Source organism: Bombyx mori, chromosome 2 (assembly GCF_030269925.1).
Source record: "Bombyx mori chromosome 2, ASM3026992v2".
NCBI lineage: Eukaryota > Metazoa > Arthropoda > Insecta > Lepidoptera > Bombycidae > Bombyx > Bombyx mori.
The window spans coordinates 5,780,413-5,796,724 of record NC_085108.1 but is presented as its reverse complement, the minus strand read 5'-3'; the positions used below and the strand labels follow the sequence as shown (position 1 = coordinate 5,796,724).

At 37.6% G+C, this 16,312-nt stretch overlaps 1 protein-coding gene and 1 long non-coding RNA gene across 2 annotated transcripts in view; one reads left to right on the top strand and one right to left on the bottom strand.

The window, feature by feature from the left end:
• The window catches only part of LOC134200481 (uncharacterized), a 330,115-nt gene that overhangs the window by 269,410 nt on the left and 44,393 nt on the right, over window positions 1-16,312 (bottom strand). The gene's annotated exons all lie outside the window — the stretch shown is intronic.
• Window positions 2,768-16,312, top strand: part of LOC101737750 (uncharacterized) — a 51,896-nt gene continuing 38,351 nt past the window's right edge. The window contains exons 1-2 of the mRNA XM_038015055.2: window positions 2,768-3,151; window positions 7,652-7,971. Of these exons, the coding sequence (XP_037870983.1) occupies window positions 7,907-7,971 (65 nt within the window). The 5' untranslated portion in view covers window positions 2,768-3,151; window positions 7,652-7,906. The remainder of the gene's footprint in view (window positions 3,152-7,651; window positions 7,972-16,312) is intronic.

Genomic DNA, 16,312 nt, shown 5'->3' with positions numbered 1-16,312 from the left:
TTTCTGTCGTGAAGCAGTAATGCGTTTCGGTTTGAAGGATGGGGCAGCCGTTGTAACTATACTGAGACCTTAGAACTTATATCTCAAGGTGGGTGGCGCATTTACGTTGTAGATGTCTATGGGCTCCAGTAACTACTTAACACCAGGTGGGCTGTGAGCTCGTCCACCTATCTAAGCAGTAAATAAAAAATAAAAAAAGCTGTCCTTCATAGCTAGTTGCTGCTTATTTTCAAACCAATCATCATATAACTATCAAAGTTCTTGTCTTTTCAGCACCTTTCCACCTTCAAGCCACTGTACAAATAAGTCGCCTTCGATATACTTCAGTTAGGATAACATGGTTTTCCTTTAGTTTGAGGCTAAAAACACTAACTTTCTGAAGTATATTTAAAAAGGGACCGCAATTCAAAACTATGTTATTACCATATCGAATGTTTAATAATAAAAAAAGGATTTATTTATTTTCATATAATTTACCCAAAGATTGCTAAGCCCTGTTTACTGGAATAGCTTCGTCGCGATCCCGAGACGCTAGGGTTTGTCCGGGGGATCACTGCTCGTTATTTATGCTGTAATAAAATTAACACGTTGTTTCGTTAACTGCTATAATTATACAGCTATTTTGAGTATAAAAAAGTATATGGATATGTTTACTATTGTTTTATTTTATTTATTTACATCACAGGGTAAAAAGATACATAAAAAAAACAAGATCTGGCTTGCAACATAGGCTATGCGCGCACGACAACACAAGACAAAGGGCTGAATTTGTACACAACGTTTGAATTAATATATAATACTTGCTGTAACCGTCCGTTTCGCTGGTCATTTAGTATTAACATTATTATTTTTCACCCCCACAAAGATTCTCATCATTAACGCCCCCGCAACTGGTGTAGGGAGTCCAACACTCATATAAATATTAGCCTATCCATTAAGTACATTTATTTTCTACATGGATACCAAGTTTCATGTCAATCGGATGCATGGTTCAGTAGTTATAACGGAACATCTACCATCTACCATCAGGTAGGATCGGTATTGGGTTGTATAATTAAATACTTTTATTACACGCGACACGATTGGACGTAGGTACAAGTGCTTCTATCACCTTGGGCGGACACATACGAGAGCCTTGGCTCCGTTTCGTTTATTGCTGTTAATTACTTATTGTGAATTGAAAAAGTTATCAAGGTCAATATTAATTATTAGATACGATACGATTTGTCGTAATGGTTCAGTTCAACTAGTCGTGTAGATTAAAAATGTTTTTGTTGATATCCGCCTATCTATTTGCATGCGTCTCGAAGTATTTTAAGATTGAATTTTTTTTACATATATTTTTTTAAGTTTATCGAAAAAAACGGTACTGGTGTCTAAGCGACATTTTTTCCAACTTTATAGGAAAGTCATTTAAAGTTGATAATGTGAAAAAAATATCATAACAAAAAAACTTCTGCAGCTATTTCAATGGAATACTCGTAGACTTAATTTTGAAGTTTAATCACAATCGCCAGACTGTCGATTCTATAGCACCAAATAAAACGCACGTTTGGTGCATAATACAAAGATAAATGTCGCGTATTGAGCGAGACGTTACTTTATATTTTACTAGCTGATCCGGCAGACTTCTTAGTGCCTCAATCGATAAATAAAAGACCTAAAGTTTTGTATAAAATAAACTTAAAACAAACAAAAGGAATCCGTCCGACGGGGGACACATCAAAGGAAAAACAAAATTGTTATTTTTATTTCATTCCGAGCATTTTCATATTTATCTACCTTTTAAACCTTCTCTGGACTTCCACAAATAATTCAACACCAAAATTAGCCAAATCGGTCCAGCCGTTCTCGAGTTTTAGCGAGACTAACGAACAGCAATTCATTTTTATATATATAGATAACCAAATAGCTTTTTGGTCCCTCGATATGTATGTGTAATATAATAAAAGTTGAATATTTTTATAAAGTCAACGCAATTATTCATAACAGTCAATCAATAAAAAGAATTAACTGCTGTACCTATTCGAAACATTTTTCTCCTTTAAGCAGCTTGTGATTGTGCTTAAAAAATGTTGAGTTTTGAAATATGTTACAGAAATATATTTGCTAATTATTTTTTCTATAAGATCTGTCCATATTTAAAAAAATGAATTAGTCATTTGTCGGTTCTTCGTCTAGTCAAAATTACAGAGACAGAGAAAAGGAGAGGATAGCTCTTGAGAAATTATACTTACTAATAACTAATTGTTTTTTATAAAATGTGGAGAATATCTCTGTTAATTACATTCACGTCATAACTTTATAAAAAAAAACTACCCCCGATATCGGATAAAGATACGATTTATCGTACTCTGTAAACGAACATTCGAAATCATTGCCAAAATAAATCGGATACTGCGACATATTATAAATAATATCACAGTACACTGAAAAATTACAGATAACATTTTGTACAGCAAAGCAGATATAATCCGTCAGCATAGTAACGTCATACGTGATAAATAAATGCTATACAAAAACAGAAGGATATTAATCAATTAATAACTGTTTACTTTGTATTAATCGAAGGAATTATCGGTGCCATTGATATTATTTAATATTTTTTTGCCTCACTATCATTAATAAAAATTATTCTTTAATTTTTGGGTGTAAATAACAAAACAGTTATTTTCACATTTTCAAAAATGGCAAAAGATTAAAAAAAAAATACGTCACAAAAAACCTTATAATTAAAAAAAATCAATGCCAAACACAGAAAAATAATTTTAAATGGTTATTTACAAATGTTATTAAATTAATAAAAACGTTTTAAATGCTAAAACACGTCCGTACAAGTCGATACCTAATACCTATGATCGAACCACGCAATGGTCGGTATTCCGACGCTTCGCAAAGTCGATCTATCGACGTTTCGCGCTCAAAGGCTTAAATATATTTCGACAACGATGAGTAATCTGTAACAGTCTCATCTTTATTCTTTACGTATTCTTCTATTCCACACAGAAGTTTCATCGCGTACTATAATTAAACAGTGACTTCCTCGAAATGCTAACATTTTCTCGTGAATCCAGTCGGTTAGTCGCCGCGTTGTGTTTGCTCACAACTGACGCCGCCTCAGGACCCGACGCGAGTGTTCTAGGATAATACGGTGCCTAAAAAGACGTGTAGACGAAAACGTATTTCTTATGACGTCTTCGGTTCAAATATTTAACACAAAAAAAAAACAACCGCGAAATCAAGTTTTTTGAATTTCGAATTTTCACGTTCTAGTCACTTTAATTTTAAAAAATGGAATGCGTCAGAAAAGAGTTGAATACGTAGAAATTTCGTAAACCGAAACAGGAAGCCCATTCGAAAATGGAACGCGTGTCATTCTCCCTTTCGTCAGCGCGCGAAAGTGCACGAGTCCAGTGACACGTGACCTGCGTTTGTTCTATTGACGTTCCGTTGTCTTTTGTAATTGAGTCGTCTATTATCAAAGGTGGCAAATCTGTGCATTTGGACAAAAAAAAATTATTGATATGTCAATACAGATTGATTTGAATATAATCGTCTCCTTCAAAGAATACGGTTCAAAACCTGCATTAAATAAAGGTTAATACTTAACCTGTTATTTATCTAAGATGTCGTTCAGAAGAGTTTTGTGACTGCCAATGGAATACAAAGTCAATAATTTGTTTTTCTGATTTACCAATAATTGTCCAAAAGTCACATTGCCGGCTTTGATAATAGTCGACTCAATTATGTATGCGGTTTGTACAATGCTCACAAACCATACTACAGGTCAAGCTAGAGCGGTGTTCTCACTGACGTGTTTTCACGGGATCTGAATGCGTTCTTGAGAACATGTCCGCCATTGTTGTAGTCTTCGCAAACAATGTACGCAACTTGTGATTCATAATTGACATTTTAATACGAGGTTACGTGTTTAATGGATTGTTAGAGAGGATAAATAGGTCGTATTCATTTTTGAAATATTTTATAAGTTTCGTAATTTGTATTCGGATGTGTATGTTTTGTATACGTAATAATTATATGCAATGATATGAGATGGTTGCCCGCATTAAAATAAAAAGTATATGCAATGGTATGAGATGGTTGCCCGCATTAAAATAAAAAGTATATATGAGTCGACTATTATCAAAGGCGGCAATCTGACTTTTGGACAATGATTGGTAAATCAGAAAAACGAATTATTGACTTTGTATTCCATTGGCAGTCACAAAACTCTTCGGAACGACATCTTCGATAAATAACAGGTTAACTATTAACCTTTATTTAATGCAGGTTTTGAACCGTATTCTTTGAAGGAGACGATTATATTCAAATAAATCTGTATTGACATATCAATAATTTTTTTTTGTCCAAATGCACAGATTGCCGCCTTTGATAATAGACGACTCATATAAACCAAATTCAAGTATTTGCAATTGGAATTACTTATGTATTGTACTTATGTTGGTGGTCGTTGTTTTTTTTTATTACTTAGGTGTGACCTTAAAGTCTTGCGGATATGAGCGGTGTCCATAAACTATGAGTAATATCATAGTCAAATAGGCTATGTACCTGAATAAACGTAAATAAACACATTTAAGTAGATATATTTATTTCGATTATGACGAAAATCTATGGAATTGCAGTTTTTAAATTAGAATTACGTTTCAATTCTTCTAAATCTCAGCTTGCTCAAGGTGAATATTTGAAACGACATAAAATACTTTTCATTTGTCTCCAAGTGTGATGACTATTTTAAGGATTAGCAAAAAAAAAGTTTCTAAAATTTTTAAGTATTTTCCCATGTATTTTTAACAAACAAAAAATATGCTGTTTTCTTTCTTTATTTTCTTTCATTATCATTCCGAGTCGTATCAAAATTGAAATATAAAATTTACAAGTAACTCACTCATCAGTAAGATCATTTTAAACGTTTATATTCCAATATGGCGTCATATTGAGAATTTTAAATCCATAAATTTTTATTTAGCAATTAAGTAACTAACTTTTTTTTGGAAAACAATGAACCTAGTACAGGCCTGGCCTTGAACTCCGGTTGCGTTTACTAACCAAAAGGTCGCAAGTGCAATGTTTACTACAATCCTAAACTGATCTCCATTTACTTTATAATTAAGAGTGTACTTGCATGACTCATATGCTCGTCCGTGTATCTGTTTCGTCTGAAGTCTGAGCTGTCTTCGCTGTCTTCCGTCAGACATTTTTTTTTCTCCGCAATGTCACAGATTATATTTATTATTTTGGTTTAGTCTGAGGAGTCTTTTTTTTTTTTTTAAATTGCATGTTTTGACTTCGACTCTCCCCTGTCATAAGACTTAATCAAAATTACTAATTCGATTTAATTTAATTTAATAAAATGAATAATCGAAAAATCGGAAATAATGTAATGATGATTTTAATTTAAAATATGCGAGATTAAAGTGTGAAAGTAGTTGTACATACATATTATTTTTGTCTTACGGATCCATCAGATCCAATAACCTTTGCATTAGACGCCTTCAGCTCTAACACTAGGAGCAGGCTTAGGGACCCCGGTAACCGTACTCGTCGAACTCGACAAAGAGTTCGCCGTGCAACCTAACCCATGAATCAGCTCGCTGAGTTTCTCGCCGGATCTTCTCAGCGGGTCGCGATTCCGATCCGGTAGTAGATTCATTCGCGAAGCAGCTACTCTTGAGCTGTTAGGTCTCCTTCGGAGGCGCTCGGGTAGCTGTTAGCAAATCCCACCCCTCCTGGCTGAGCCTTTGCTCGCCCACCTGTCCTGGTGAAACTGGAAAGGCCTCCAGGCCACCAATAACCCTGCAATCATAAAAAAAAATATTGTTCTACGCTCAAACAAGACTGCGAATGTACAGAATGTATGATATTCAAAGTTTTATTTAGGACTAGCTGACCCGGCAGACTTCGTAGTGCCTCAATCGATAAATAAAAGACCTAAACTTTTGTATAAAGTAAACATAAAACAAACAAAAGGAATCCGTCCGACGGGTTACAACTCATCAAAGGGAAAACAAAATTGTTATTTTTATTTAATTCCGAGTATTTTCATATTAATCCTACCTTTTAAACCTTCTCTGGACTTCCACAAATAATTCAAGACCAAAATTAGCTAAATCGGTCCAGCCGTTCTCGAGTTTTAGCGAGACTAACGAACAGCAATTCATTTTTATATATATAAAGATAGAATAGATAGACTAGATGTATACTGCGATGTACGATGTACATGATAGATGTACGGGTTCTGACCCCGGACGGAGATCGGACGTCGGGTGTAAGAGTGCAGGGGAGTCGTTTAGTGGGTGGGCCCTAAAATCCTTGGGCCCGCGATCTGCTCTCAACACCTGCAGATCGTTGAGTCTCACATACCCCGCGCGCCCCCTAGGCGCGAGGACCTCGTAGGAGGTTCGGCCCCCGGCCCGAGAAAAAAAAAAAAAAAAAAAGATATACACTGCAGTACAACTAGTGACGGACGTAATTTGAATCAATTGTTTTTCTTGGCGTAAGGAATTAAATTAGAGTATTAATAATTACGATGACGTCACTACCATTTAAATTTGCCCATGATAATTTCATTTCCAAGCTCCTTGTGTAGTAGTAGTTCTGACGGGCTTAAATTTCAATAAACAATTGAACCCGCCACGCGAATACGTTGAATGAAAACGGAGATCACGTTGTACTGGTTCATTCGACACTCGATTATCGAAAATACAATTTGAATTAATCGTAAAATTTTCGGGCCCCCGCTAATTATGGAGAGTTGAAACGTTTCTTTTGAAATTTCTTTTATTTTCTTCTACTGGTGGTAGGACCTGTTGTGAGTCCGCGCGGGTAGGTACCACCGCCCTGCCTATTTCTGCCGTGAAGCAGTAATGCGTTTCGGGGCGGGGCAGCCGTTGTAACTATACTGAGACCTTACAACTTATATCTCAAGGTGGGTGGCGCATTTACGTTGTAGATGTCTATGGGCTCCTGTAACCACTTAACACCAGGTGGGCTGTGAGCTCGTCCAACCATCTAAGCAATAAAGAAATAAATAAATAAAATTAAAAATTTTCTTTATAAATTTCCGAAGAAGTCGTTTGATATACTAAATAATAGATAAACTGAAAATGTGATTAGCAATTAATTTTTTGTTTTTTTTTTAAATTACTTTCATCTTACTATTTATTTTTATTGGATAATTGTTGACCATCAACAGCCCAATTTAGTCTATTGTCGGTCTAGACACGGCGTCTTCCTAAGTGCCACAGAGCTCAGTCTAAGAATTCCAAAAACGAAATACCTTTTCAGCCATCTTGTCCCCGCTTGTCTTGTGGCCTAGCCTATGCTTTCTCAAAACAACTCTATACCTTTATAATTAAGTTTCATATCAAATATTCATCGTCTTAGACCGAAAATAAACGAGCTGCATTTCTCTGGAAGTGCATTTTTTCTTTTTTTATATTTGAGTTTCTCTCTCTCGTGCTTCTAAATTTAAATGTGGCCTCGCGCCAGTGCGCGACTGTTCACCGCGACGTTCAGTTCGTTAATGTGAATAATAATAATAAATACAGCTTAATATAAACATGAGGAGCGTATGTATCTTAAATTCTGTGTTCTAAATATTAAAATCGAATTTTAAATTCTTTTTAAATAGAGAACAACATTAGGGTTCTTCTGTTCCGGCCAGTGACAAATTTCGAAGTTATTCGGGCAAGTTCGAACAAACTAATTATACAAGATAAGGACATGCCAATGCAGTGTGTGCCCGCGACGCGTTTAGTTCTAAATTTGAACTTGGAATTTTTTTGAATTCGGCATCCCCCTTGTGGACCACAGACAGTGATACAGTGTTTTTTTTTTTTTGACAATAGTGTTGCGTGATTAATGATTGTAAAACGGATGAAAGAAAATGGGGAAAAAGAAGAAAAATAACACGAAGAAGGCTGGCAACAGATTCTTTCGTTGGATTAGAAGGTAAAATTTTGACACTTTTTAAATATTAAAATGATGTAACTAAATCATATTTTTTCGTTCTAACTGATGTTATTGTTTATGTGACGCATGTTTAATAAAATCTTTTTTCTTTCTCTTTGATTTTTTTGTATATTAATCATAAAATAACGAGACTATCCCACTTTTCATGTAAAATAATAACATACTGTACTTAGAGAGCAATAAAATAGTAGTTTAAATAACATATTAAACTTTCGAAATAAGACATTTCCTTAGAAATGTACCGTAAATATAATTAGAGGATATAAAATGGAGATTTCAAATATTCAGCAACAATTATGACTTCCTCACTAGTGAATATTAGTGCTTTGAGAACCGTGTCACCGCTAAATAAACGTCGTATCTGCTAAAAAAGAGATAGCTAAAGGATTTAACCTATTCCCGTCGTACGAGGTTCTCTTTGACTGAGTCTTTGGCGGCACGTGATGAGTGTTGCCGTGTAAATAAATTTTATTCGCCAATTTTGTGTTTCATTCGACATTATGATATGTGGCGCAATCTGATGAAAGACGAAGGTCATCAGCCTGCGGGCTGCCTAAAAGCCCCACTGCAATCTAAGCAAAATTTATAGAGGTCTATGGACCCTGGTATGAACATTAGGAAGCATCACTGATAGTCTCGACCGATTTCAGCCTCCTCCTTCTCCTCGCGTCGATAATCCTCAATGCTGAGGGTCGTGGCCACTTCTAACAACTTTCTCCTGGATTACCCTGCGCCATTCCTGCCTATTCTCGGCTGTGTGGACAGCAACTTGGACTGAAGTGTTGAGAGTGGAGCGTATCTGGTCCGACCAGCGCGTTGGACTTCTGTTTTAGGGCCTTCTTGCGCATACCTTGCCTGTTACCACCAGCTTTTCCAAATAGTCACCTCTCTTTCTGGCAATGTGTCCAAAGAACTTTTTTTTTATTGCTTAGATGGGTGGACGATCTCTCTTAGCCCACCTGGTGTTAAGTGGTTACTGGAGCCCAAAGACATCTACAACATAAATGCGCCACCCACCTTGAGATATAAAGTTCTAAGGTCTCAAGTATAGTTACAACGGCTGCCCTACCCTTCAAACCGAAACGCATTACTGCTTCACGGCAGAAATAGGTAGGGTGGTGGTACCTACCCGTGCGGACTCACAAGAGATCCTACCACCAGTGATTACGCAAATTATAATTTTGCAGGTTTGATTTTTATTACACGATGTTTATTGTTGAGTACGTATTTCATTAGAAAAATTGGTAGGTACCTGCCTAAGATTCGAACACTGGTGCATCGTTCAACACGAATGCACCGGACGTCTTATCCTTTAGGCCACGACGACTTCCTACATCGAACGCGCATGGGCATTTCAGCCTAGGTGACAATAAATTAAAGATTTAGTTAATACCACGTCTAGATACAGGTACTGAATTTCGGCTGAAGTAATCCTCCGCACATACTGTTGCTACATCTGGACAACAGACCAGACCAGTTTACTTCGGATTTCGGTCTACACAAAATCGGGATATTCACGAAAAAAGACAAATTTAATTACAATGACTTGTGGCTTATAGTCTTATCTATGTATTTCTGTATGAATTCTGTATTTACAGGAGTGTATTTGATTCTTATTACTGCGTTGGAACACGCTTAAATAGAAACAACCGAAGTAACAATTAATTTCATTATTACTTTGTTACCCTGTCGATACTGCTCAGTATGTTGGAGCGAAATTGTAAAATTATTGTTTTGTCATCGGTACTTGATGCGTGTGCAAATTTCCAATTTAATCGGAACATTTCGTTACACACATACCAAGGTAATGAAAGGTCTTTAAAAATAAATAAAAGTACTAAAACTCATTCGAAAAAAATTAAAGCTTAAAGTCCATTGGACTTTTTGGCGTATTTAGTGTTTCTTCAGGTTTAAATGTCTAATAACAGTGGTTTATTAATATGTTTTAAATCTGTGAAAGTGCACAATTGTGGGAAAATAAAACAAAGCCACTGGACGTAGCTTCTCGGGATCCTTCAAAAAGTCCACTGAAACATTCTCAGTAAATGACCACCATCCATCCATCATTTGTAAATTGGATTCGTTTTTAATCATTTATGTTATGTCGCGATTAGTTTCCTTCATTTTTAACACTTCACTACAAGTCGCTTTCCCTGTCCCTATGTACGCTAAAATCTTTAAAACTACGCAACGGATTTTGATGAGGTTTTTTAAATAGATAGAGATAGAGTGATTGAAGAGGAAGGTTCATATGTATAATAAAATCCATTAAATAGTGGAGAAATCAATAATAAATTACAGTTTCCGAAGCGAAGCGAGGGCGGATCGCTAGTTATTTATAAACTGTAAACAATTAAAACGGCGAATTATAAAAATCTTATTAATTGACACTGGGTAATCCACAAACCGTGCAGGAGCCGAACAATAAACAAGGAAGAAAGTCCATTCGTTTTTCTGCCCTCGCATAGCGCTACTAAACGCTGACGTGGAGTGAAATGGAAACGCAACGTACATATTATCAACACGTGATTTTCTCATCATACAGAGCTTGACTCGAACCCAGTAATTAGATAACAAATGGCGCCAATTCAACGCTTCGATTCCCGTTGAATTGCCCGGAAAACGTAGAGTGTTACACATAAATCGTTCGTAATGTTTAATTAGTTTCTAATCTAGCGTACACTTAAACGTAGCGAAGTTTCGTTGCGACTGGTTTATTTATTTATACTAGTGGTCCACACAGCAGTGGTCGAAATTCGACTATAATTTGTAACTATACTGAGCACCTCATGTGAGTCCGCACGGGTAGGTACCACCACCCCGCCTATTTCTGCCGTGAAGCAGCAATGCGTTTCGGCTTGAAGGGTGGGGCAGCCGTTGTAACTATACTGAGACCTTCGAACTCTTATCTCAAGGTGGGTGGCGCATTTACGTTGTAGATGTCTATGGGCTCCGGTAACCACTTAACACCGGGTGGGCTGTGAGCTCGCCCATCTATCTAAGCATTAAAAAAAGCTACATTTATCGACGTGAGCTTTATTCGGGGACAATTATCTATCGAAACGATGTCTATAGCATATGCGCGAACCGACCTAAAGCTGTTCGGTTACAAAAGCTCCGTCCGCTTAGGGACATAAAGTCGTTTCTCGACGTGGGAGGACAGACAGGTATAACGCTGTTACCATACTAAACGTTAATTCTTTTTCGACTACCCACACATTTTAAAATTGCAAAATACTATGTTTATTTTGGTCATTTGGCCTTGCGCGGCCTGTGTTCGATCGCAAACGACATGTTAACCGGTTTGTTTCATTTCTGGTATCATTGGGGCTATTCCAACTTCTCGCGGATGGGTGGGTGAGCTCACGGGTTCAACCTGGGAGAATTTGCTAATACTAGTCCTTAGCAAGAGCAATGCTTCACAGAATCTACCACCAGATCAGAATCGCGACCCACTGAGAAGATCTGACGAGAAACTCAGAGGTTGTGTCTATGGGGTGGGCGATGTTAGAACGTTGTGGACCCGTATGATTTCGTTTATACCGTAATTTCGCACCTACGTGTGGGATTTGAACACTGACATAGTTGCTACCCTTGATGCGAGCAAACTGGACCTCTAATCTCTTAGGCCACGGCAAACATCGTACTTCTATCTTCAAAATCAACTTTTAGTGTTCGGTTTTAAACAACCAACTTCACCAAAAAAATCTCTTGTTTTTTATTTGGCTTTTAAAATTTCCAATTCTAGTTTCGGTAATCATAAAGTAAGTACCTGATGCAGGACGTTAGACATTAAACCCTAAATTATGTTTAAGCCTGATTTTATACACGCAATTAACTGCGAAGAATTGCATGACATCGTCCAGACAACCAATAGATAGAGAGAAGGTTAATTGCCTATCCGAAGACAATAAGAATGACGTAATAATAATAATGGAGTATTGTACAGCATCCGGCCATTATGTAATTCAATTACAATATGTGGATTAAATTTTGGTCTACACTAAGTCATTTATAGAATAACATTCCAATATTCAGCTGCTAGTATGATGATACTGTTGTCATTAAAACTTTAAACTATGGAGAGTATACTTGGGCGACGCGACTAAGTCTACTTTTTTTCCTACCTATGCTGGTAACTTTGAGGGGTCTTGCCAGCTTCGCCGAGTGACTAGGTAAACTCATAGGGCTCTAACCTGACGTCGTTGCTAACACTAAACGTACTACCCACTAAACGATTTTTTCCCTACATTATTGCTGGTGGCCTTGAGGAGATATTTTAGCTTCATCACGGGTTTGGCGGGCTTGAAGAGCTTGCTAACACTGACCCTAGCAAGAGCAGTGCTTCGCAGAATCTACCACAGGATCGAAAACGCGACCCACTGACAAGATCCGGCGAGACACTCCGAGAGCTGTGTCTGTGGGTTAATTTACTCGCCGAGCCCTTCGTCGCAAGTGATGACCGGATGCTAAAATAATACAATTATTATAGTATATCTGGCAAACGCAGTGTGGGACAGCTACATATCAGAGGACCGACGACCTAGTGAAAATGGCTGAATCACTTTGGGTGTAGGTGACAACAGACCGGCCGCACTGAAGGTTGATTGGGGAGGCCTATGTTCAGCAATGTACAGCTATAAACTGAGATGTCAAATGAGATTGAGCTGTCATCGAAAGACGTCTTCAAATTTTGAAATTAAAGTCTTAAACTTAGTGAAGATTACGTATTTTTTTTATTGCCCTTGTAGACAGACGAACGTACGGCCCACCTGAAGGTGAGCGGTTATCGTCACCCATGAGCGTCAGTAATACCAGGGGCAGAGCCAAGCCGCTGCCTACCGTTGTATATTCTCCGCAAGCCTCGTTTGAAGAAGTACATTTCATAGCGCTCCGGAAACGCCGTGGAGGGGTGCTCATTCCAAAGTCGGATGATACGTGACAAAAATATATCTGGAAGCGCACTGTGGATTCTGTGGACACTGTGGTGCGCAAGTTGGTAGATTCCGTTACATAGACAGATACAAGACAAGCTAATATTTTGCGTGTTAATAACAATTACATAAATAAATACATATATATATATATATATATAGATAATAAGCACCCAGACGAAGAGCAAACAAACCTGTTCATCACACGAATGCTTGCCCAATGCGGGAATCGAACTAACGAACCCCCGACGCAACAGTTGGGCCGCAAATTACTGCACCATCGAGTTAGTATTAATCATATTAGAACTACTTTTGTTGGTTTGATGATGTTACGTAAAGCTTCAAAACGAACAAAACCAAACGAAGTATTCGAAACATGGGAAATAATAATATACTGATAATAATAATAAAAAAAAAATATATATATATATATAGTCTTACAACATTTTAAGGATATTAAGAGTATGTCGGAAAAGCCACAATGATTAGCACCATCATCAGACATCGTAGGGGCGAATAGGGTAATCGAGCCAAGAGAAATATTGAGTACACCAAACACGTTTGTTGTCTTAGAACAATTTAGAAATCTCCTCTTGACGTTAGCAAACGAAAACGAATGACAGTTGTTAGGACGGAGGCACCGCTCTTCGAGAAGGCTGGTTGGTAAGTGTGATGGCGTCTACGCGCCTCCATCGGCTAGGCTCTGTCGTAGCACGAAGTTAGCCGAGTTCCGACGATACCGCGATCGTGCTGCCATCTCTCGGGAATCGTGCTGCGTTTCGTTTAGCTACCAAACTAATGGCCGTCTCCGATAAGTAGGTTTTTTTTTCCTACCTAAGCTCATAGCCTTGAGAGGCTATATCAGCGGAACCTTAACTAGTAGGTGAGCTCACGGGGCTCAAACCTGACGACGTTGCTAACATGAACCCTAGCAAGAGCCGTGCTTCGCAGAATCTACCACCGGATCGGAAACGCGACCCACTGAGAAGATCCGGCGAGAAACTCAGTGGGCTGTGTCTGAGGGTTAATTCACTCGTCGAGCCCTTCGTCGCAAGCGACGGGTTCGACGAGAACGGTGACCAGTGTTTGAGGTACCTAAAAGCACCGTTAGTGGATCGGGATGATCCGAAATGACGTGTTTGGGGCGACGTCGACTGCTGTGCATTCTTTCCGCAGGATCGGGAATGCAGTTACCGGCGGCCACGATGAGAGGGTTCTCGTGTTGTTTTTTTTATTGCTTCGATGGATGATCGATCTCACAGCCCACTTGGTGTTAAGTGGTTACTGGAACCCATAGACATCTACATTCTACAACGTAAATGCGCCACCCACCTCGAGATATAAGTTCTAAGGTCTCAGTATAGTTACAACGGCTACTCCACCCTTCGAACCGAAACGCATTACTGCTTCACGGCGGAAATAGGCGGGGTGGTGGTACCTACCCGTGCGGACTCCCAAGAGGTCCTACCACCAGTAAAGTATCCAGCTAGTATCAAAGCAGTTTGTGATCCAGTAGTATCAAAGCAAGTGAAGTGGCGTAAGTAGGTATTTAAAATTTTGTAAATTTATACGTGACTTATACTCGATTTTCTTATTTAGCCACAGAATGATTTATATACGAATATTATAATATCTTACGACACACACTAAACTTGCGTAATTAGCAGGCGACCTTGGATATCGGTCGATATTATAAACATGCATTGTGTTTCCTCAATTACTATATACTATATACCTAATACTAGCCTCGACCGAATAATCGAAATTCGACCATAATCATTGACACTATAAGAATTAAAAACCATTAAATTATCCCTTTTAACATATCGAGGGGTGATTGGCTTTAAGCGGCTTCAGCGGCATTTTTGTAATTTTACAGGAGAGCCGTTAAAAGGTTAAAATTTGGAGAAAATATAAAAAAAACTTCTTCAGTTACCTATTTGAATAGATTAAACTTAATTGAAGTTCAATTAAAAACATTGTTGATACTAATTTCTATATATAAAAATGAATTGTTGTTCATTAGTCTCGCTAAAACTCGAGAACGGCTGGACCGATTTGGCTAATTTTGGTCTTGAATTATTTGTGGAAGTCCAGAGAAGGTTTAAAAGGTAGATAAATTTGAAAATGCTCGGAATTAAATTATAAAAATAAACAATTTTCCGGACGGATTCCTTTTGTTTGTTTTTAAGTTTTTTTTATACAAAAGCTTAGAAGTCTTTTATTTATCGATTGAGGCACTACGAAGTCTGCCGGGTCAGCTAGTAACAGATAAAATGCACCTTTAATTACAAAGAGAAATATCGCGTATTAAGCGAAATGTCGCTCAAATCAAATAGCGTTTTTCGCTCCTCGATATTATGTTAACAAAAATTGAGCATTAACAAAAAAAAAAATTTGAACAAAAAAACAATATTGAAAAAATCTCTAATAGCATTGAAAAATAATAGGTTCTTAAACAGCATAGAAACTTTGGTTTGTTTTGCTTATCGTAATTTAATCTTATTGATTCAAACGTGTCTTGAACTGTCGATAGTTCTAATAAGTAAATCGCCCGATTAGTAATAGTATCAACTGATGCCTGTGGTATCGTTTTACGCATCATGTGCTCGGAAGATTTGAGGGTCGGAGGAATGACATCGTGTAATGGAATTAAGCACGCCTTTATAAAATACCTGTTATTTCAGAATACAAGGATTTCTCATATGTCGCAACACTAAGTCTTTAGAATAAAACCGTAGCGTAATATCAAGTGTTGCCTTGTAAAAAAGCGAAAATTCCACAGGATTTTAATGAGCAAAAAAAAAAGGACTAGGGAAAAAAATCAATATCAACGATCTGTTTACAATCGATATAATACGACACTAAATTTAGAACTGAGGTGTAAAAAAGGTTTAAAAAAAAAGTTGATTACACGTTAAGAAGCAGTGTAAACATCTGTTACGTTGTGATCATCGGTTGCTCCCTCGGCACGTGCCAGTCGTTCGTAAACAAATGCAGAAGACGATCACGAACAACGGGTTCCATTCCCCTCTACGACGACCTTTAATATAACGTTTCCGTTAGACCATGAGTCACAACGGTAGCGACGCGTCCATTGCTGCATCGGTATTAATGGCTGCATCTAATAGGTTACGCTAAGATCTCGCTCGTGGAAATAATCAGTGTACTTAGTGCGAATTTTTTAACGTTCTCGATAGCGTAAAAGTTAAAAAAAAATTGTATGTGGAGTTGGAACGTTCGCCTACGTTTGCCGCTAGGGGCGCTGTTTCAACTGCATACTTTGAGTTACTTTTACGCTGTCGAGAACGTTAAAAACTCACAGTTAGTATACAGAGCAATGCTAAACAAACACTTTGGTTTTTGGAGGTAAAATACTTGACGCA